Genomic DNA, 22,833 nt, shown 5'->3' on the forward strand with positions numbered 1-22,833 from the left:
AGTTGACAGTGTATGTCAGAGCAAAAACCAAGTCTTGAGGTTGAAGGAATTGTCCGTAGAGCTCCGAGACAGGATTGTGTTGAGGCACAGATCTGAGGAAGGGTACCAAAAGCATGTCTGCAGCATTGAAGGTCCCCAAGAACACAGTGGCCTCCATCATTCTTAAATGGAAGAAGTATGAAACCACCAAGACTCTTCCTAGAGCTGGTCGCCTGGCCAAACGGAGCAATCATGGGAGAAAGGCCTTGGTCAGGGAGGTGGCCAAGAACCCGATGGTCACTCTGACAGTGCTCTAGAGTTCCTCTGTGGAGATGGGAAAACTTCCAGAAGGACAACCATCTCTGCAGCACTCCACCAACCAGGCCTTTATGATAGAGTGGCCAGACGGAAAGACTCTCAGACCATGAGAAAGAAGATTATCTGGTCTGATGAAACGAAGATTGAACTCTTTGGCCTGAATGTCAAGCGTCACATCTGGAGGGAACCTTGCACCATCCCTAAAATGAAGCATGGTGTTTTTCAGTGACAGGGACTGGGAGACTAGTCAAGATCGAGGCAAAGATGAACGTGGCAAAGCACAGAGAGATCCTTGATGAAAACTTGCTCCAGAGCGCTCAAGAGCTCAAACTGGGGTGAAGGTTCACCTTACAACAGGACAATGACCCTAAGCACACAGCCAAGACAACGCAAGAGTGGCTTCGGGACAAGTCTCTGAGTGTCCTTGAGTGGCCCAGCCAGAGCCCGGACTTGAACCTGATCGAACATCTCTGGAGAAACCTGAAAATTGCTTTGCAGCAACACTCCCCATCCAACCTGACAGAGCTTGAGAGGATCTGCAGAGAACAATGGGAGAAACTCCCCAAATACAGGTGTACCAAGCTTGTAGCATCATACCCAAGAAGACTCTCGGCTGTAATCGCTGCCAAAGGTGCTTCAACAAAGTACTGTGTAAAGGGTCTGAATACTTACAGTTGAAGTCGGAAGTTTACATACACTTAGGTTGGGGTCATTAAAACTTGTTTTTCAACTACTCCACAAATTTCTTGTTAACAAACTATAGTTTTGGTGGGTCGGTTAGGACATCTACTTTGTGCATGACACAAGTCATTTTTCCAACAATTGTTTACAAACAGATTATTTCACTTATATTTCACTGTATCACAATTCCAGTGGGTCAGAAGTTTACATACACTAAGTTGACTGTGCCTTTAAACAGCTTGGAATATTTCGGAAAATGTCATGGCTTTAGAAGCTTCTGATAGGCTAATTGACATAATTTGAGTCAGTTGGAGGTGTACCTGTGGATGTATTTCAAGGCCTACCTTCAAACTTGACATCATGTGAAAATCAAAAGAAATCAGCCAAGACCTCAGAAAAAAAATTGTAGACCTCCACAAGTCTGTTTCATCCTTGGGAGCAATTTCCAAATGCCTGAAGGTACCATGTTCATCTGTACAAACAATAGTACGGAACTTTAAACACCATGGGACCACACAGCCGTCATACCGCTCAGGAAGGAGACGTGTTCTGTCTCCTAGAGATGAATGTACTTTGGTGCGAAAGTGAAAATCAATCCCAGAACAACAGCAAAGGACCTTGTGAAGATGCTGGAGGAAACGGGTACAAAAGTATCTATATCCACAGTAAAACAAGTCCTATATCGACATAACCTGAAAGTCCACTCAGCAAGGAAGAAACCACTGCTCCAGAACCGCCATAAAAAAAACAGACTACGGTTTGCAACTGCACATGGGGACAAAGATTGTACTTTTTGGAGAAATGTCCTCTGGTCTGATGAAACAAAAATAGAACTGTTTGGCCATATTGACCATTGTAATGTTTGGTGGAAAAATGGGAGGCTTGCAAGCTGAAGAACACCATCCCAACCGTGAAGCACGGGGGTGGCAGCATCATGTTGTGGGGATGTTTTGCTGCAGGAGGGACTGGTGCATTTCACAAAATAGATGGCATCATGAGGCAGGAAATTATGTGGATATATTGAAGCAACATCTCAAGACATCAGTCAGGAAGTTAATGCTTGGTTGCAAATAGTCTTCCAAATGGACAATGACCCCAAGCATACTTCCAAAGTTGTGGCAAAATGCTTAAGGACAACAAAGTCAAGGTATTGGAGTGGCCATCACAAAGCCCTGACTTCATTCCTATAGAACATTTGTGGGCAGAACTGAAAAAGCGTGTGTGAGCAAGGAGGCCTACAAACCTGACTCAGGTACACCAGCTCTGTCAGGAGGAATGGGCCAAAATTCACCCAACTTATTTTGGGAAGCTTGTGGAAGGCCAACCAAAACGTTTGACCCAAGTTAAACAATTTAAAGGCAATGCTACCAAATACTAATTGAGTGTATGTAAACTTCTGACCCACTGGGAATGTGATGAAATAAATAAAAACCTGAAATAAATCCTTCTCTCAACTATTATTCCAACATTTCACATTCTTTAAATCAAGTGGTGATCCTAACTGATCTAAGACAGGATTTTTTTACGAGGATTAAATGTCAGGAATTGTGAGAAACTGAGTTTAAATGTATTTGGCTAAGGTGAATGTAAACTTCCGACTTCAACTGTATGTAAATAGGATATTTCATTGTTTTTATTTTCATAAATAAGCTAAAATGTATTAAAAAAAAAACATTTTTGCTTTGTCATTAGGGGGTATTGTGTGTATTTAAAAAAAATGTATTTCACCTTTATTTAACCAGGTAGGCCAGTTGAGAACAAGTTCTCATTTACAACTGCGACCTGGCCAAGATAAAGCAAAGCAGTGCGACACAAACAACAACACAGAGATACACATTGAATAAACAAGCGTACAGTCAATAACATAATAGGGGGAAAAAGATTGATGGATTGATGTTACAGATTGATGGGGGGGAGTTTGTAAATTTTAGAATAAGGCTGTAACATTACAAAATATGGAAAAAGAATGGGTCTGAATACTTTCCCGAAGGCACTGTATATGCAAATTGGCCCATAATTTTACCTATACAACAGCATAAGCCTAGGACATCCTTTAAGCAGAGTTCATACAGATATTGGCAAGTCAAATTCAAGGACTTTAAGGGACTTTTTCAAGCACTTAATTGTTATTTTCAAGGACCTCAATTGTATAATGTATATAATTGTACATACTGTATAGGGCCTAATATAGACCCCCCGCCCCCCCAACACCCCCAAAAAGCATGCAAAAAGTGTAAATAAAAAAATAAAAAGTAGGCCATGACCACTTTAAGAACAATGCATTTTTTGGCTTTGCTGATGCATTGATATTCAAATTGTTATTACATTCTAAAATATGTGAGAATAATGTGGACTTGCCTGACTAAATAAATGTAATGCATTCGTGGCCATTTCTGTAGCCTTTGTGGCCAATGCAGACCCACATAATAAAGCCATGAATAGCGGTACCATAAATCTCACCATCGCTGTTGTTATAATGAGAATGCAACCAAAAACTAGGTTATTTTTGTAATAGAAGTATTAGTATGGAAAGCCAAGTTGAAACCAGCGTTAGATGTTGTCATCCTCATAATCACTGCACGTGATCTTACCGCAACACCGTTCAATTGAAGAGGCAGGAAACAAATTAAAGTTGCCACATCTCTCACAAAACAGATCAAAAATGAAATCAAAGATAATTATAAGGGAGCAGGAGAACTTATATATTGGCTACAATAATTACAGACTTTTTTGAGTACCAAATTGAGGAAATGTCTGATTTTCAAGCTAGGCCAATTCCAGTATTTGAATTTCTGAGCTCCAAATTCAGGACTACCTAGTTAACTAGCTAGCTCACAATACCAGCCAACTTAGCTTCGTTGTTCCTTGCATGCGATTGGCTGTGGTCTTGGAGACGGCACGCGGCCTGGGAGACAGAGCTGCTTGTCAGGCATCGTTCAGGGCTTAAATGCCCCATGAGAACATTGCATGCAATGTAGCAACAGGGCTCCTTGAGGTCATTATCGTGCATCTGAACAAATTAATGGATGATGCGTGGTACTTTTGATTATCTTGTGATCTTGACAAAACAACTTTTATTGTGTAGTGATCAAGAGATAAATCAAGTGTGATCTCGACATAACGAGAGATTTATTTGATTTTATTAATATGTCCTCTCTGGACTTCTGTAGTAACAAGTTGTCCAGCTTATGAAACCCTCACTGGTACCCTAGTTTTTAGAAAGACCCACATGCACGTACACATGAACACACACAGGCACACATCATATAGCTGATCCATATCTAATCCTTTCTGCCCCACCTCCTCTCCTTCTCTCTCCCTGTCCCTGACAGTATCCCTGGGTCTGCAGTATGTGTGTTTGACATGCAGCAGTTGGCTAGGGTGTTTGAGGGAAGATTCAAGGAGCAGAAATCTCCAGAATCCATCTGGACACCTGTATCTGATGAGCTTGTGCCCAAACCCAGGTACTTTCAACAATAACTCATATTTATCTTTGTGTTGTATTGTAATGCGATGTTCTATCATATTATTCTGCCTTATTTTGACCCTGTTCTCTCTCTGTAGGCCGGGTGGCTGTGCGGTGCAGGGGTCTCAGTTCAGCTCGTCCAAAACTCTGCCGGATGAGGTGTTGAACTTTGTGAAGACTCATCCCCTGATGGATGAGACCATACCCCTGGTGGGGCACAGACCCTGGGTTGTCAAGACTATGGGCAGGTATAACTAAGGATACCCATGGTTACCACTGAAATCAATGTTTGCCCTTCGTTGTATACCTCAAGTGTCCTGAAATTGAGCTCACCAACTTCCTCGCTCCCTCTCCCTTCTCATTCCCGCCCTCCCTTTCCCTCTATTCTCCCCCTCCATCCCTCTCCCCAGGTACCAGTTGACAGCCATGGTGGTGGACACAGAAGCTGGTCCCCATAGAAACCGTACGGTATTGTTTCTGGGGTCCACGCGAGGGACCATCCTCAAATTCCTCATTGTCCCCAGTGGAGACAACTCTCCCACACACAGCAGTGTGTTTCTGGAGGAGGTGGAGGGCTTCAACCCTGAGAAGTGAGTACAGGAAGGGAGTTTGGCCACAATCCCTTGTTCTCGCTGCAGTCCTGTGTTTTGTCAGCTCATTATTGTGGAGATTAACTGTTTAAGTCACTATGCTTGTTGCGCCATTGTTTTTTTTTAAACCTTTCTGTTTGCAAAGGCAGCGATCACCCTAATGTGAATCCCTATTTTTCTCTGCTGTAACAATAGAAATTTATGAAAATACTCTAAAGATGCATCTATGTCTCTTTCTCTCGCTCGCTCTCTTTCTTTCCCTTTCTCTCTCTCTGTCTCCAGGTGTGGAGAGGACTCTGTCCAGGCCAGACAGTTGTTGTCTCTGTCCTTGGATCGTCCCAGTCACACTCTACTGCTGACCTTCCCTTCCTGTCTGGTCAGACTGCCCACAGCACGCTGCCACCTACACTCACGCTGCATGAAGTGAGTAACACACACACACATTCACAAACACTCACACACAGGGTTTTGTTTATGGTTTTGGCTACCCTAACCCTAGCTTGATGTTCACAACCCGGATCAACCCCAACCCTAACCCTAGCCATAACCCTAGCTTAATGTCCACACCCTGAATCAACCTAATCCTAGCCATAACCCTAACCTTAACCCCATGTCCACATCCCGGTTCAACTCTAGCCTCAACAACCACCCTAACCCTAACCATAGCTTTATTTCTACATCCCAGTTAACCCTTACCCTAATCTAACACACACACACACACACACACACACACACACACACACACACACATGCCATCTCCATCAGGCTGATCAGATCTCCATGTGTGTGTGTATTTAGGAGCTGTCTGACTTCCAGAGATCCCTACTGTGGCTGGACCAGAGGCAGCACCTGCTCCTTCCTCAGACCAGGCACACGGTGAGACAGCTGCCCATATAGACACAGATCTAGGATCAGATGAATCAGTTAGTTGTGTATTAATCTATTATTATCTTTTGATGTTGATGTGCTGTGTAATCGGTTAATCTATCATCCATGTCCTATTGCAGACTGCCTTTTCAGCAAGACATTGAGTATGGCAACTTCTCCCATCTTGGAGACTGTGGTGGTAAGTACCTTGTCTTTAGCCATGTAGCTCTGTGTGTAGAAACTGTTCTTTCTTTCACTTAATGCATGCTCCGCCTAGTGGCTCAATCATGCATTACAAGCGTTTGCTACACCGACATCAATGCAATTCAAGTGTTTGTTATTACAAAGTATATGTTTTATTTGTCATGGTCTCAGTTAAAATCTCAATCACAACCCAAGTATACATAACATCACAATGATACTGCAGTTCATATACTGTATATTGTATGTTTCTGTATATTTGTGTATTGAACTTGCATTTACAGTGGTGACGGAAGAAGACTGTCATTTGAAGTCTGTCAGCAAGGTGATTAGCTAGTGTGAAATGTCAGGGCTTTGATTTCCCGCTCCTCAGATCAGTGTCCTTCAGAAGCCTCCCAGTATGACTGCTTTTAATTGGTTGCTGGCTTCAATAAATGCATGTTGATTGTTTGACAGAGGAGTGAATGTCTTGATCAGTGAAGTAAAGCCTTCTGGTTCACAACCCCACAATCCCACAGGACTAAGCCATATTCTGAGTGTTCAGCTGTCAACGACTGTCTGCTACAGTTTGACAAATAGTTGCCATGAAAACATGTACAAAAGAAAAATGAGGACAAAACTCAGTATGCAAAACTTTGTGGTGCTCAAAGCTGAGATTCTGGCAGGGCATAAGATAACGTCTTCTCCTAACAAACACATCTCAAATCTGTCTTGGTGTCAATCAGGATGTCTCTTTCTCATCAGCAAACTGTTCCAGGACCTGCAATCTGTTCCAACTCAAATTATACACAACAATATCATCTGTTTTATCGCAAATCTATAATCTGGGGAGTGTTCTGATTCCAGAACACTACAGTACAATCTCATCTATTGTATTGTAGTCTATAACCTGCAATCTGTTCTAAAGTCTAAGTCCATAATATTAAAATATCATCTAAACTCTCTATCATAGATCTATAACTTGCAATGAATTAGTTCCTCTACCAGAACATTGCAATCTCGTCTGTTATACAGTGCCTTTGGAAAGTATTCAGACCTCTTCCCTTTTTTTCACATTTTGTTACGTTACAGCCTTATTCAGAAATGTATAAATAAAATGTTTTTCTCATCAATCTACACATAATAACCCATAATGAGAAAGCAAAAACAGGTTTTTCAACATTTTTGCAAATGTATTAAGAAATAAAAAGTATTCATACCCTTTGCTATGAGACTCGAAATTGAGTTCAGGTGCATCCTGTTTGCGTTGATCATCCTTTAGATGTTTCTACAACTTGATTGGAGTCCACCTGTGGTCTCACAGTTGACAATGCATGTCAGAGCAAAAACCAAGCCATGAGGTCGAAGGAATTGTCCATAGAGCTCTGAGACAGGATTATGTCGAGGCACAGATCAGGGGAAGGGTACCAAAACATTTCTTCAGCATTGAAGGTCCCCAAGAACGAAGTGGCCTCCATCATTCTTAAATAGTAAGCCGTCATTGTAAATAAGAATTTGTTCTTAACTGACTTGCCTAGTTAAATAAATAAATAAATAAAAATAGTAGAAGTTTAGAACCACCAAGGCTCTTCCAAGAGCTGACCGCCCGGCCAAACTGAGCAATCGGTTGAGAAGGGTCTTGGTCAGGGAGGTAGCAAAGAACCCGATGGTCACTCTGACAGAGCTCCAGAGTTCCTCTGTGGAGATGGGAGAACCTTCCAGAAGGACAACCATCTCTGCAGCACTCCACCAATAAGGCATTTATATGTTAGAGTGGCTAGACGGAAGCCACTCCTCAGTAAAATACACATGACAGCCCGCGTGGAGTTTGCCAAAAGGCACCTAAAGGACTCTGACCATGAGAAACAAGATTCTCTGGTCTGATGAAACCAAGATTGAATTCTTTGGCCTGAATGCCAAGCATCACGTCTGGAGGAAACCTGGCACCATCCCTACTGTGAAGCATGATGGTGGCGGGATCATGCTGTGGGATGTTTTTCAGCGGCAGGGACTGGCAAAGGCAAAGATGAATGAAGCAAAGTACAGAGAGATCCTTGATGAAAACCTGCTCTAGAGCAATCAGGACCTCAGACTGGGGCGACGGTTCATCTACCTCTCCGCTGGCCTCCCCAGGAAGGCTACATCCTCAGCAGCCAGGGCGTGGTCCCTGCACCTCCATCCTCCATGCCGACCCCCAACGGCCAGCAGTATGTGGCCCAGCACTACACCCCCGGGCAGGGCTCAGCTGAGAGGGGAACTGAGGAGAGGAGAGCTACACGTCTGGAGGAAACCTGGTATCATCCCTACGGTGAAGCATAATGGTGGCGGCATCATGCTGTGGGGATGTTTTTCAGCGGCAGGGTTTGGCAAAGGCAAAGATGAATAAAGCAAAGTAAATCAAATCAAATGTATTTATATAGCCCTTCTTACATCAGCTGACATATCAAAGTGCTGTACAAAAACCCAGCCTAAAACCCCAAACAGCAAGCAATGCAGGTGTAGAAGCACGGTGGCTAAGAAAAACTCCCTAGAAAGGCCAAAACCTAGGAAGATACCTAGAGAGGAACCAGGCTATGAGGGGTGGCCAGTCCTCTTCTGGCTGTGCCGGGTGGAGATTATAACAGAACATGGCCAAGATGTTCAAATGTTCATAAATGACCAGCATGGTCAAATAATAGTAATCACAGTGAAATGGTTGCAGACGCCACCAGCAGGGTTCCATAGCCTCAGGCAGAACAGTTGAAACTGGAGCAGCAGCACAGCCAGGTGGACAACAAGGAGTCATCATGCCAGGTAGTCCTGAGGCATGGTCCTAGGGCTCAGGTCCTGAGAGAGAGAGAGAGAGAGAGAGAGAGAGAGAGAGAGAGAGAGAGAATACTTAAATTCACACAGGACACCGGATAAGACAGGAGAAATATTCCAGATATAACAGACTGTCTGGGGCAACGGTGAACCGTCAGACTGGGGCGACGGTTCACCTTACAACAGGACAACGACCCTAAGCACACAGCCAAGACAACGCAGGAGTAGATTCGGGACAAGTCTCTTAATGTCCTTGAGTGGCCCAGCCAGAGCCCGGATTTTAACCCGATCTAACATCTCTGGAGAGACCTGAAAATGGCTATGCAGCGACGCTCCCCATCCAACTTGACAGAGCTTGAGAGGATTTGCAGAGAAGAATGGGAGAAACTCCCCAAATACAAGTGTGCCAGGCTTGTAGCGTCATACCGAAGACTCAAGGCTGTAATTGCTGCCAAAGGTGCTTCAGCAAAGTACTGAGTAAAGTGTCTGAATACTTATGTAAATGTTATATTACATTTCTTTATTTTTAATACATTTACAAACATTTCTAAAAACCTATTTTTGCTTTGTCATTATGGGGTATTGTGTATAGATTGATGAGGGGGAAAAAACAATTGTCACGCCCTGACCTGAGAGAGACGGTTTGTTTCTCTATGTGGTTAGGTCAGGGTGTGGGGTAGGCATTCTATGGTGTCTATTTCTTTGTGTTGAGCCGAGTATGGTTCCTAATCAGAGGCAGCTGTCTATCGTTGAATCATACTTAGGCAGCCTGTAGTTGTGGGATCTTATTTTTGTACTGCTTGTTAAGCCTGCAAGATGTGACGGTCGTTATCATTGTTTATTACTTTGTTTGTAGTGTTCTGATTAAAAATTAAATACAAAGATGAACACTCACCACGCTGCACCTTGGTCTACTCCTTTGGACGGTCGTTACAGAAGATCCCACCACCAAAGGACCAAGCAGCGTGGGCAGGATGACTGGACATGGGAGGACATCCTGGATGGCAAAGGATCCTGGACGTGGGAGGAGATCCAGGCCGGAAGGGATCGCCTCCCATGGGAACAGGTGGAAGCAGCGAGGGAGGTACAGCGACGAGATCGACAGGCAAGGCAACAACGGAGGGCCCGAGAGGCAGCAGCAAAAAATTTTTTGGGGGGGCACACGGGTAGATTGGCTAAGGCGGTTTTAAGACCTGAGCCAACTCCCCGTGCTTACCATGGGGAGCGAGTGACTGAACAAGCACCGTGGTATGCGGTGATGCGCACTGTGTCGCCCATGCGCACCCACAGCCCGGTGCGCTCGGTACAAGCTCCTCACCGTTGCCGTGCTAGAGTTGGCCATCAGCCAGGAAGAAGTGCGCCGGCTCAGCGTATCTGGTCTCCAGTCTCTTCGGCCCAGGTTATCCTGCGCCTGCTCTACGCACGGTACCCCCTGTTCACCAGCGCAGCACAGTTCGTCCTGTACCAGCGCTCCGCCCTTGCTGGGCGAAAATAACCATCCAGCCAGGACGAGGTGTGCCAGCCCTAAGCTCCAGACCTCCAGTGCGCCTCCATAGCCCAGTACGTCCTGTGCCTGCTCCGCGCACTCTCCCTCCAGTGCGCCACCATAGCCCAGTGCGTCCTGTGCCTGCTTCTCACACTCTTCCTCCAGTACGCCTCCATAGCCCAGTACGGCCGGTGCCTGCTTTGAGCACTCGGTTCTCAGTGCGTCCCCCCAGTCCGGTGAGACCTGTTCCAGCTCCACGAATAAAGCCTCCAGTGATAATCTATGGTCCGAAGCTTGTAGAGATGATCCATGGCACGAAGCCTCTAGTGATGATCCATGGCCCGGAGCCTGTAGGGATAATCCATGGCACGAAGCCTGTAGGGATAATCCATGGCCCGGCACCTGTAGAGATGATCTATGGCACGAAGCCTCCAGTGATGATCCATGGCACGGAACCTGTATTGATGATCCAAGGCATGGAGCCTGCAACGACGGTCCCTAGTCCGGAGCCTCCGATGACGCTCCTCAGTCCGGTGCCTCCAACGGCGGTCTGCAGCCCGGAGTCTTCAACGGTGGTCTGCAGCCCAGAGTCTTCAACGGCGGCCTTCAGCCCAGAGTCCTCAGCGGCAGTTGGCAGTCCTAAGCCTCCGGCGATGATCCACGGTCTTCTTCCTCCGGCGACACAGAAGCGGGGGGATCAGCGGGTGGTGTGGGGGCTACGCCCCGAACCAGAGCCGCCGCCAAGTATTAGATGCCCACCCGGACCCTCCCCTATAGGTTCAGGTTTGCGGCCGGGAGTCCGCACCTTTGGGGGGGGGTACTGTCACGCCCTGACCTGAGAGAGATGGTTTGTTTCTCTATGTGGTTAGGTCAGGGTGTGGGGTGGGCATTCTATGGTGTCTATTTCTTTGTGTTGAGCCAAGTATGGTTCCTAATCAGAAGCAGCTGTCTATCGTTGTCTTTGATTAGGAATCATACATAGGCAGACTTTCCCCACTTGTAGTTGTGGGATCTTATTTTTGTACTGCTTGTTAAGCCTGCAAGACGTGACGGTCGTTATCATTGTTTATTACTTTGTTTGTAGTGTTCTCATTTAAAATTAAATACAAAGATGAACACTCACCACACTGCACCTTGGTCTACTCCTTTGGACGGTCGTTACAACAATTTAATTTAGAATAAGGCTGTAGCGTAACAAAATGTGGAAAAGGCAAAGGGTCTGATTTACTTTCAGAATGCACTGTATATCACTCTCTAGAACCTCACCTCTTCTAGTTCCAGAACTTTTGCTTTCTAACTCAGATATAGGCCAGTTTACTGCAGTCAGCCTATTCCATAGAGAGAGGTGAAAGCATGAAGCCAGACCCAGAACTATGGGTCCAGGGCCTGGCAAACATCTGCTGTGTCTGTGCAGATGGGAGTGATTAGAGCGGTGGAAATATTTACCAAAATAAATGATGTATTTTAGGGAGAAACTCACTGACCAGCCCTAGATCCTTCCTGAACACAGAATGGAAAGTTTGAGCGGAGTCTGTTTTAGTGTTTTCCCTTCTTACTGATGACAAGTGCAGCTTTCAGCCCAGCCAGCAGAACCCCAAGGGTGTGCTGGAGAAAGCACCAAAAAGGAAAAGGAGATGCTTCTCTTCTGCAATTTTACAATGTTATGATAGATTACTGTAACACAGAATAAGATTATGCTCTTGGATAATAAAATATAGCAATATCATCTTTGAGATCAGGCAAATCATGTTTAGATCTAAACGTCACAATAACAAAAGCATGGAGAGGGTCATAAAGGAGAATGGAAACGAAAAAGTAGAGGAGAGTGAAGGACTGTAGAGTGAGAACCTGTTCATGCTGTAACGTTGAGTGGATTTAATCTTCTCTCTTGCCATTAACTTTATGATTCCTTTCATCTCCCCTCTCCCCTTCAGGTGTCATACAGCAGAGTCTGCTGGTCGAGCCGGAGAGTCTGGTCTCCCTCAACCTGCTGGTGACGTCTGCAATCTCGGCCTTCACCATCGGGGCGATGCTATCAGGCCTGGCCGTCTGCTGGATCATGGCCCACAAGCCCAGCAACCGACGCCACGCTAGCAACACCAGCCAGTCCAGCATTCAGCGCCGGGAGAGGGGGATGTTGACGTCAGGAGGAGGGATGGGAGGATCGGTCCTCAGTGTGACCCGTCAGGGAGGAGGGGATAGACCTTGTTCTCAGGGCGGGGAGACCCTGTTTGTGATGCCCAATGGATGGGTGAAGTCAGGGGAGCTGGACCCAGGGTTCTTGCCCACGCCAGAGCACACGCCCCAGCAGAAGAGACGCGGGCTCAGGCTTTCCGATTCTGGATCAGGGGGGTGGGACAACAGCCAGACCTACCTGGGAGGGAGCACCATGGGGCTGGCATCCCCCTGCCCTCTCCCTTGCCCCCCACACCCCTCTACTGCTGTCTACCTGACCACCAGACTCTTCCAGGGTGGAGGAGGTGGGAGACATGGTGGTGAGGACCGAGGAAGAGAAGGGGAGACGCCTCGCCAGCACTACGTGTGCCTCAGCAAGCCCTGGGGGGAGAAGGGGAGGAGTGGGACCCCAAAGTCGGCACTTCGCAAGTCGGCAGGGGAGTACGTGTACCCCATGACCCCCCAGGACTCCCCGAATAGGAGGAGGGTGGTGTCAGCCCCCAGCGCCCACATGGAGTTTGGGGAGCCCCTGCCTCTCCGTTGGCCTCCCCAGGAAGGCTACATCCTCAGCAGCCAGGGCATGGTCCCCGCACCTCCATCCTCCATGCCGACCCCCAACGGCCAGCAGTATGTGGCCCAGCACCACACCCCCGGGCCGGGCAGGGCTCAGCTGAGAGGGGAACTGGGGAGAGGAGAGCTGGGGGAGCTGGTGGATCTCAGCCAGCTGCTGAGTAAGAAGAGTTCCAATGAGAGGACTCACAACGGGCAGTGAAAAAGAGAGTGAAAAGCAGGGAAGGACCCCAGTCACTGCTTAAGACCATATCAGTCTCTTTCTACATCTCTCTCCTTCTCTCTGTTCTACCTTTTCTCTCCCTCCCTCTCTCTTTCTTTTCTCTCTCTGCCTCTCTGTCTCTGTCCCTCATTGTCATTCAGTCCTCCTGATATCTCTGTATCTCACTGGTGGACTCCTGAGGCTGTTCTTTCTGTGACTGGTTACTACTGCTGTCACTCAGATCCTGCTTGGCTGTGATTAGCCAGAGAAAATGAGGTTGTTGCTGTGTCTGCCTATCCACTCAAGCTGCTTAAAGAGGGGAGGAGGCGAGAAAGAGAGAAAGGAGAGCGAGAGATAGGAATTGAAAGAGAGGTGAGAAAGAGGGAAAGAGAGAGGGGAGGAGGCGAGAAAGAGAGAAAGGAGAGCGAGAGTGAGGGATTGAAAGAGGGAAAGAGAGAGGGGAAGGAAGGACGGAAGAGTTTGCTAGACAGTGGAATTCTTACAAAGAAAACATGCTGAGAGAGAACCATAAGCAGGAAGCAACATGCAAAAGAGACCCAGAGACAGACACTTGCCGACAGCCTTACCTGTGCTTCAAACAGGCCAAAAAGGACTAACCAAACAACATGGCCACTTTCAGGTGTCAGAAGACGAGACCTAGGAGACATCATTCCTACACAATGCACTCTGTCCACCTTCCAGTACAGACTGAGTGGCACTCACACATGAATTAGAAAGATATTACTTTTAGGAATCTTAGGTGAATGAAACAGACACTGTTCAGCCTCAGTGTGCAGGAAAACACTGAGGTTATTCTGACTCTGAACGTGAAGAGAATACCTGATGAAGAGTGTCGAAAGGAAGCGGCAATGAAGATTTAATAGCCTGCCCTCCAGCAGCCTCCTGACACACACACACACACACACACACACACACACACACACACACACACACACACACACACACACACACACACAGAGAGAGAGATTTACAGCTCAGTTTTAATAAGCCTGGTCAGGGGACCATATATTCCCAGTGTATGTGAGGTGAGAGGGGCCATACTGTACTGCTCCTAACCTGTCTCACTGGAACCATGGGACTATAACCCACTTTTACTGAGAAAGGAGGAGAGTCGGACTGGAATGTCAGCAGTATTTCTGCCAACCAGGCGTTCTCTCTAATGACGCCATTTCATCCATCCATCCACCCCTTCCACTCTATGTTTTTCTTTAATGGCATAGAGAATTAGGTTGGTGTGTGTGTGTGTGTGTGTGTGTGTGTGTGTGTGTGTGTGTGTGTGTGTGTGTGTGTGTGCACGCGTGTCCATCCTGTGCCCTGTGTCTGTATGCGGAGGTGCACTGACTATGCATGTGTGTGACAGTCACTGTTGTTGTGATTAAACAACTGTCCTGCCGCTTACTCATCAATGTTCATGGTTATTTTCATAGAACTCAAATGCCATCATATATTCTACCCATCAAAGTGTGTAATAAAAGACTTGCCATTACGTTAAGCGGACATGGGGAGAGGGATAGATAGAAAGACAGAGAGATAAGTAGAAAGACAGGAGGGTGGAGACAAACAGAAAGGCAGAGTGAGAAAGAGAGAGGCAACATGGAGACAAGAAAGAAGATCGGATCTGCCATTCTCAAGTCGTCAGAGACACAGCTCCAGTCACATTCAGAAAAACGTTTTGTTCAGTTCTGTTGTGAACCTGAGCAGCAATGACTTGTATATAAAGACACTTGTGACTCAACCCCAGATGTCTGTGTTACCATTGGAGGAGCACAATGATGACAGCACTCAGACAGGTCATGACTCAAATCACACCCTATTGTCCATATAGTGGTCAAATGTATTGCACTGAATGGGAAATATGGTGTTATTTGAGATGCAGCCACAGTAACAAACACACTCATAAACACCATGCCGATGTCTTTTCTCCCTCCGTGTCAATACAATGTGTGCCAATATTCTGAACTGTACTTTTGGGTGACATATCACGTGACCACTGAAACAAAAAGGAAATGTTTTTAAGTGCCATAAAAACCATGTCAATTCATTTTATACCTTATATATTTGATACTGTGATGTTGTATAATTTGTTCAAATGTGTACAGTCTTACTTCCTGTGTGCAATGATGAGGAACTTCACAATGTCGCCTTCAGGTAGCCTACTGAATGTTTGTTTTCTTTCATAATTCTTTTGCCTTTGCTGCTCTTGTGCATTTTAGGCATATCCATTTCAAATGCTAGAAACACTGAAAATCTGTTTATAAACCACTTATGAACATAGTACAGAATTTGGTTCAGTTGTTACTGAAATGTGCTAGCATTGTATTGATTGTTTTCGCCCACACCAACAAACAGCCATACTGTGGAACCTTCAAGTCAAAGGCTACTTACTGAATGAATATATATACTAATTTGCTCATAAAACTGTGCAGTAATAATACATCATGGAAAAGCACAACTTTTATTTTTCTTATTTGAAAAGGAGTTGTACTGTATCTAATGCATATCCTTGTAAATAATTGATTTGAATGTATCTTACCCATTTGGTTTTAATGATTCTTGTTTTCTTACTTGACATGGGCCTTTCTCTTTGACGTGTGAGTTTTTGTTGACTATGTTGTGAATGATCTGTAAATACACTAAGTACAGTATTTACCTTTGACTAAATGCTGAGGCTAGCTGTTTTCTTTCTAAAGAGTAGAATCGCAGGCTTGTCCTGTTGAGCTGAATTAAAAAAGGTATCCAGTTGACTTGTGACTTACGGCTGTTCACACACACACACACACACACACACACACACACACACACACACACACACACACACACACACACACACACACACACACACACACACACACACACACACACACACACACACACACACACACACACACACACACACACACACACACACAATTCGAATTAAAGGCAGTCAATTCAGGAAGTAAACTAAAATTCAATAATCGAAAAATGGGCATTCATTTTCAATGACTTCTCAATAAAATGAAAAGTAGAAGCTATTTCTTTCAAAAGGTTTTCCATTTCTGAATGTTAAAGATGTCCTCCAGTGACTTTTTTAAAACTTTTACTTTTGAAAAGCGATATCCCAAGTATAAATACAGTGAAGTACACACACTAAAGGGTAAAAAATAATACTGCAAACTTCAAGGAGTAGGGCGTTCAAAGAGTTGGTCTGATGGGAATCTGTGATGTCATCGGCCTCCCCTCTTGCTTGAGGAACGATAGAGGAGCAATAGAAAACAATAGAGGAGCAATAGAGAACAAAACAGAAAAGGCACACTTGTGCTATGTCATGACTGGACCACCTATTTAGATGTGACTTTTGTTAAGTAAATCCGGTGTTAACTGAGGTGAAAAGGAGACTGGATTGCCACTGTAAATTCAAATCACTTCCTGAATTGACTACCGTCAACTCGAATTGAGCCCAACCCTGACACACACTAAACACTTCATGCGAGAGTATAAAGCACTCAGTCAATATGGAGACCCCTGTCAATATATTCTTTCTTATTCTAATAAACCATTAAAATCTATTAATCTCTGTTATATCTTTACATATTGTTAATCTTAATCTTGACATACAGTAGAGGGCACTTTCAAGCAACCATATTTATCACCCCTAGATGGCGCTCGAAACTAGTCTTTGCAAGAGAGGAAGCCATCTGTGAAAATAACTGCATCTCCCATGTCTACAGTGGCCTCCTCTCATTTCTTTACCTTCAGATGCACTGATGTGAAAGACCTAGATTGGTGAAAACAAATTCACAGTAGGAATCCACCTAATTATCTTAATCTATCATGTGTTTTCAGATCATCGCGAATGAAGGAAAGAAGGCCAAAATGATCTAATTGAGATGCACCCAATATGATTCCACTGTTGCCAAGGAGATGTAGGTGGTGAATCATTGCTTGTTAGAGGTGATGCCATTATCAGCTGGAACATTGCCTTTGTATTAGAAGCAGTCTTTTTCATGATGATCAATGTGTCCTTGAGGGCCGCAATATGTATAGGCTTTTGCTCCAGCCCTGCACTTCTACTCAAATCATCACCTTATGGTTGTGGTCTTTAGACCGCTATTAGTTTAATCACAACAAGATCTCACAGTTTCACTTCAGTATTCAGTGTTTGTTCTTAAAGGCCCTGTGCAGTCAAAAACATGATTGTCCTATGTTTTATATATATTTCCACACTATGAGGTTGAAATAAAACTGTGAAATTGTGAGAAAAAAAAAAGTATTATGCCCTTTTAGTGAAAGAGCTGTTTGAAAAGACTGCCTGAAATTTCCGCCTGTTTTGGTGGGATGGAATTTTGGCCTGCCTGGTGACATCACCAGGTGGTAAATTAGTTAATAGACAAATAGGAAAGAGAGTTCCAAACCTCTCTGCCAATAACAGCTGGTTTTCAGTTTTCCCCTCACAACTCAGATCACTCCCAGACAGTCCTATCAACATTTTTGCTTGAGAAATTGCTCTTTGCTAAGAAGCAATTATTATTATTATTTTTTATTTTATTTTAATTGAAAACAACCACAGTAGGGTACTTAATTGTTACCCAGAAATTATTTGATATTGCGATAAAAACGTCTGCATTGGACCTTTAACTAAATCATGGTTTAGTGTTTCTGTTTCAAAATTAACTTTTTTTAAAATCAAGTCCTTCGGGGGCATTTTGACGTCATCCAAAAACACCTAATTCTGCCTATAGTAATTTGATAGATAGGACCTTTATTTTAATCTAGGTTTCTCTGGAGACATAATAACAAGTTATCTATACCACCAGAGGGTGTAGTGGGATCTGTATTAGTGATTTTGACCAGATAGACTGATCACCTACAGAGACATAATTCCCCATATACTCGTCTAATATTGTACTTTTCTATACAACGTATCATAGACTGTGTACAAAACCAAAATTACCTTATTTTTGTGCATATACAAATCTGACAATGGTATACAAAGTCTGCCACTGGTATAAATACTTGATAGAACTGCAATACAGAACTCTGATTGTACAACTCTCTCTCTGGTGCCAACATAGAGGGTCGCCTCGCTTCTAGTCCTTAGGAAACTATGCAGTATTTTGTTTTTTTTATGCATTATTTCTTACATTGTTAGCCCAGAAAATCTTAAGTGTTATTACATACAGCCGGGAAGAACTATTGGATATCAGAGCGACGCCAACTTACCAGCACTACGACTTTCCCGAAGGGGATCCTTTGTTCAAACCAACCAAGGCATTCAAACTGTTTCCAGAGAATGACCCAAAACAACGTCACCGCAGGAGAGGTAGATGGACCACCCACCGCTTCCAAGTATTTTACTCGCTAATGTCCATTCTCTAGATAACAAGGTAGACAAAATTAGGGCTAGGGTTGCTTTCCAGAGACATGTGGATTGTAACATACTCTGTTTCACAGAAACATGGCTCTCTGGGGACATGCTGTCGGAGTCGTTACAACCACCGGGATTCTTTGTGCGTCGCGCCGACAGGAATAAACATCTCTCAGGGAAGAAGAAGGGCGGGGGTGTATGTTTCATGATTAACGACTCATGGTGTAATTGTAACAACATACAGGAGCTCAAGTTCTTCTGTTCACTGGACCTAGAATTCCTCACAATCAAATGCCATCCATATTATCTCCCAAGAGAATTCTTGTCGGTTATTGTCACTGCGGTGTATATCCCCCCCAAGCCGACACCACAACGGCCCTCAAGGAACTCCACTGGACTCTATGCAAACTGGAAACCATATATCCGGAGGCTGCATTTATTGTAGCCAGGGATTTTAACAAAGCAAATTTGAGAACAAGGCTACCTAAAATCTATCAGCATGTCAATTGTAGTACCCGAGCTGGCAAAACACTGGATCACTGCTACTCTAACTTCCGTGATGCATACAAGGCCCTCCCCCGCCCTCCGTTCGGCAAATCCGACCACGAATCCATTTTGCTTCTCCCCTCCTATAGGCAAAAACTCAAACAGGATGTACCCGTGACAAGAACCATTCAACGCTGGTCTGACCAATCGGAATCCACGCTTCAAGATTGTTTTGATCACACGGACTGGGACATGTTCCAGGTAGCCTCAGACAATAATATAGATTAATATGCTGATTCAGTGAGTGAGGTCATAAGGAAGTGCATAGGAGATGTTGTTCCCACTGTGACTATTAAAACCTACCCTAACCAGAAACCGTGGATAGATGGCAGCATTCGGACAAAACTGAAAGCGCCAACCACCGCATTTAACCATGGAAAGATGACAGGGAATATGGCAGAATACAAACAGTGTAGTTTTTCCCTCCACATGGAAATCAAACAAGCGAAACATCAGTATAGGGACAAAGAGGAGTTGCAATTCAATGGCTCAGACATGAGACGCATGTGGCAGGATCTACAGGCAATCACGGACTACAAAAAGAAAACCAGCCACGTCACAGACACCGACATTACGCATCCAGACAAACTAAACACCTTCTTTGCCCGCTTTGAGGATAATACAGTGCCACCGACGTGGACCGCTACCAAGGAGTGTGTGCCTCCTCTCTCCTTCTGTGTGGCCGACGTGAGTAAGACATTTAAACGTGTTAACCCTCACAAGGCTGCCGGCCCAGGCGGCATCCCTAGCCGTGTCCTCAGAGCATGCGCAGACCAGCTGGCTGGGGTGTTTACGGACATATTCAATCTCTCCCTATCCCAGTATGCTGTCCCCACATGCTTCCAGATGGCCACCATAGTTCTTGTACCCAAGAAGGTAAAGGTAACTGAGCTGAATGACTATCGCCCCGTAGCACTCACCTCTGTCATCATGAAGTGCTATGAGAGACTAGTGAAGGATCATATCACCTCTACCTTACCTGTCACCCTAGATCCACTGCAATTTGCATACCGCCCCAATAGGTCCTTAGACAATGCAATCGCCATCACACTGCACACTATCCCATCTGGAAAAGAGGAATTCTTATGTAAGAATGCTGTTCATTGACTACACCATAGTACCCTCCAAGCTCATCAATTTGTTTGAGGCCCTGGGTCTCAAACCCGCCCTGTGCGATTGGGTCCTGGACTTCCTGTACAGGCCGCCCCCAGGTGGTGAACATAGGAAACAACATCTCCACTTTGCTGATCCTCAGCCCTGGGGCCCCACAAGGGTGCATGCTCAGCTCCCTCCTGTACTCCCTGTTCACCCATGACTGCGTAGCCATGCACGCCTCCAACTCGATCAACAATTTTGCAGACGACACAACAGTAGTAGACTTGATCACCAACAATGACGAGACAGCCTACAGGGAGGAGGTGAGGGCACTCGGAGTGTGGTGTCAGGAGAACAACCTCTCACTCAACGTCAACAAAACAAAGGAGATGATTGTGGACTTCAGGAAACAGAAGAGGGAGCACCCCCTTATCCACATCGACGGGACAGCAGTGGAGAAGGTGGAAAGTTTCAAGTTCCTCTGCGTACACATCACTGACAAACTGAAATGGTCCACCCACACAGACAGTGTGGTGAAGAATGCGCAACAGTGCCTCTTCAACCTCAGGAGGCTGAAAAAATGTGGCTTGTCACCTAAAACCCTCACAAACTTCAACAGATGCGCAATTGACAGCATCCTGTTGGGCTGTATCACCGCCCGGTATGGCAACTGCACCGCCCACAACCGCAGGGCTCTCAGGAGGTTGGTGCGGTCCGCACAACACATCACCGGGGGCAAACTACCTGCCCTCCAGGACACCTACAGCACCCAATGTCACAGGATGCCAAAAAGATCATCAAGGACAACAACCACCTGAGCCATTGCCTGTTGACCCCTCTACCATCCAGAAGGCGAGGTCAGTATCTGTGCATCAAAGCTGGGACCGAGAGACTAAAAATAGCTTCTATCTCAAGGCCATCAGACAGCCATCACTAACACAGAGAGGCTGCTGCCTACATACAGACTTTAAATCATTGGCCACTCTAACAAATGGATCACTAGACACTTTATTAATGCCACTTTAATAATGATGTTTACATATCTTGCACTACTCATCCCAGATATATATATATATATATATACTGTATTTTATACCATCTATTGTATCTTGTCTATGCCGGTCAGTCATGACCCATCAATATTTATATGTACATATTCTTATTCCATCCCTTTACTTAGATTTGTGTGTATTAGGTAGTTGCTGTGGAATTGTTAGATTACTTGTTAGATATTGCTGCACTGTCAGAACTAAAAGCACAAGCATTTCGCTACACATTTTGCAATAACATATGCTAACCATGTGGATGTGACAAATAACATTTGATTTGATTTGATACACTCTGAATCTACACAGAGAGCTCTAATGGTGTGAATTCCCCTGAAAAGTATTTATTCTAGGGCAAACCTACAAAAACATCTTTATTTGAATCCAGGTTTCTCTGGAGACATAATATTAATTTATACATATCCTCAGAGGGTGGAGGGGGACCTCTGTCAGTGATTTTGACCAGATCACCTGCAGCAATTGAGCTCCTTGTGTACTCACCTATGGTTATAACTGGTTATAACTAGGTATGACTTTGAAAGAAATAAAAATGACCTAACATACTGTTTATGCTTAGTTGCAGTCAAAGCAGCTTATAAAAGTATGTCAGTGGTATGAATACTTGCTAGAACTGTAATACAGAAATCAGTTACCCTCTGAATGTACACATAGTGCTGTATTGGTGTGTATTCTCAGAAAAATAAATATTGTACGGGAAATGTTACATAAATACCAGAATTCCTATAATATCCTCCAATATTATATATGTGCAACTTGTTATGGTATTTGGGTTGCTATAACATTAGGTGTGAAGTAACATTGAGGATTGTAGCATGCTTTTTGTAGCATCCTGCCATAGGCAATCCCACTCCCATTGTCTCACCAGAAGTGATGCTAATGCTGGCTGTGGGGTAAGTAAATAAAGAAAGCCATATTTTTTGTCATTGTCTCTCAGGATCAATGGCTTAATCACTTTTTGTCAATAAAAATACAATTGAAATAAAATGTTGGTGTACCGTCCCTTTAAATGGCAGTCGTATTTAACCACATAAATATGGAAATGAACAGTACCAGTCAAAAGTTTGGACACCTACTCATTCAAGGGTTTTTCTTTATTTTTCTTATTTTCTACGTTGTAGATGTCACATCCTGACCAGTAAAGGGGTTATTTGTTATTATAGTTTGGTCAGGACGTGGCAGGGGGTATTTGTTTTATATGGTTCGGGGTGTGTGTGTATGTAGAGGGGTGTTTGGTTAATGTATTCCGGGGTTTTTGTCATTGTTCTATGTTAGTGTATTTCTATGTTCTGTCTAGTCATTTCTATTTCTATGTTTAGGTAATTGGGGTTGGGGCCTTCAGTTGGAGGCAGCTGTCTATCGTTGCCTCTGATTGAAGGTCCTATAAATAGGAATGTGTTTGTCATGGGATTTGTGGGAGGTTGTTCTTTGCATAGCTGTGTGT

General features: G+C 44.6%; 1 protein-coding gene across 2 annotated transcripts in view; it reads left to right on the forward strand.

Moving 5' to 3' along the window:
• The window catches only part of LOC106600027 (semaphorin-6B), a 72,425-nt gene extending 56,344 nt beyond the window's left edge, over positions 1-16,081 (forward strand). For both annotated transcript variants that reach the window (XM_014191361.2, XM_014191360.2), the window contains exons 11-17: positions 4,311-4,442; positions 4,543-4,692; positions 4,855-5,034; positions 5,317-5,457; positions 5,833-5,910; positions 6,042-6,100; positions 12,304-16,081. In XM_014191361.2, the coding sequence (XP_014046836.1) occupies positions 4,311-4,442; positions 4,543-4,692; positions 4,855-5,034; positions 5,317-5,457; positions 5,833-5,910; positions 6,042-6,100; positions 12,304-13,316 (1,753 nt within the window). In that variant the 3' untranslated portion in view covers positions 13,317-16,081. The remainder of the gene's footprint in view (positions 1-4,310; positions 4,443-4,542; positions 4,693-4,854; positions 5,035-5,316; positions 5,458-5,832; positions 5,911-6,041; positions 6,101-12,303) is intronic.
• The last annotated feature ends 6,752 nt before the right edge of the window (positions 16,082-22,833 follow it).

The sequence above is a fragment of the Salmo salar genome, chromosome ssa03 (genome assembly GCF_905237065.1).
Source record: "Salmo salar chromosome ssa03, Ssal_v3.1, whole genome shotgun sequence".
NCBI lineage: Eukaryota > Metazoa > Chordata > Actinopteri > Salmoniformes > Salmonidae > Salmo > Salmo salar.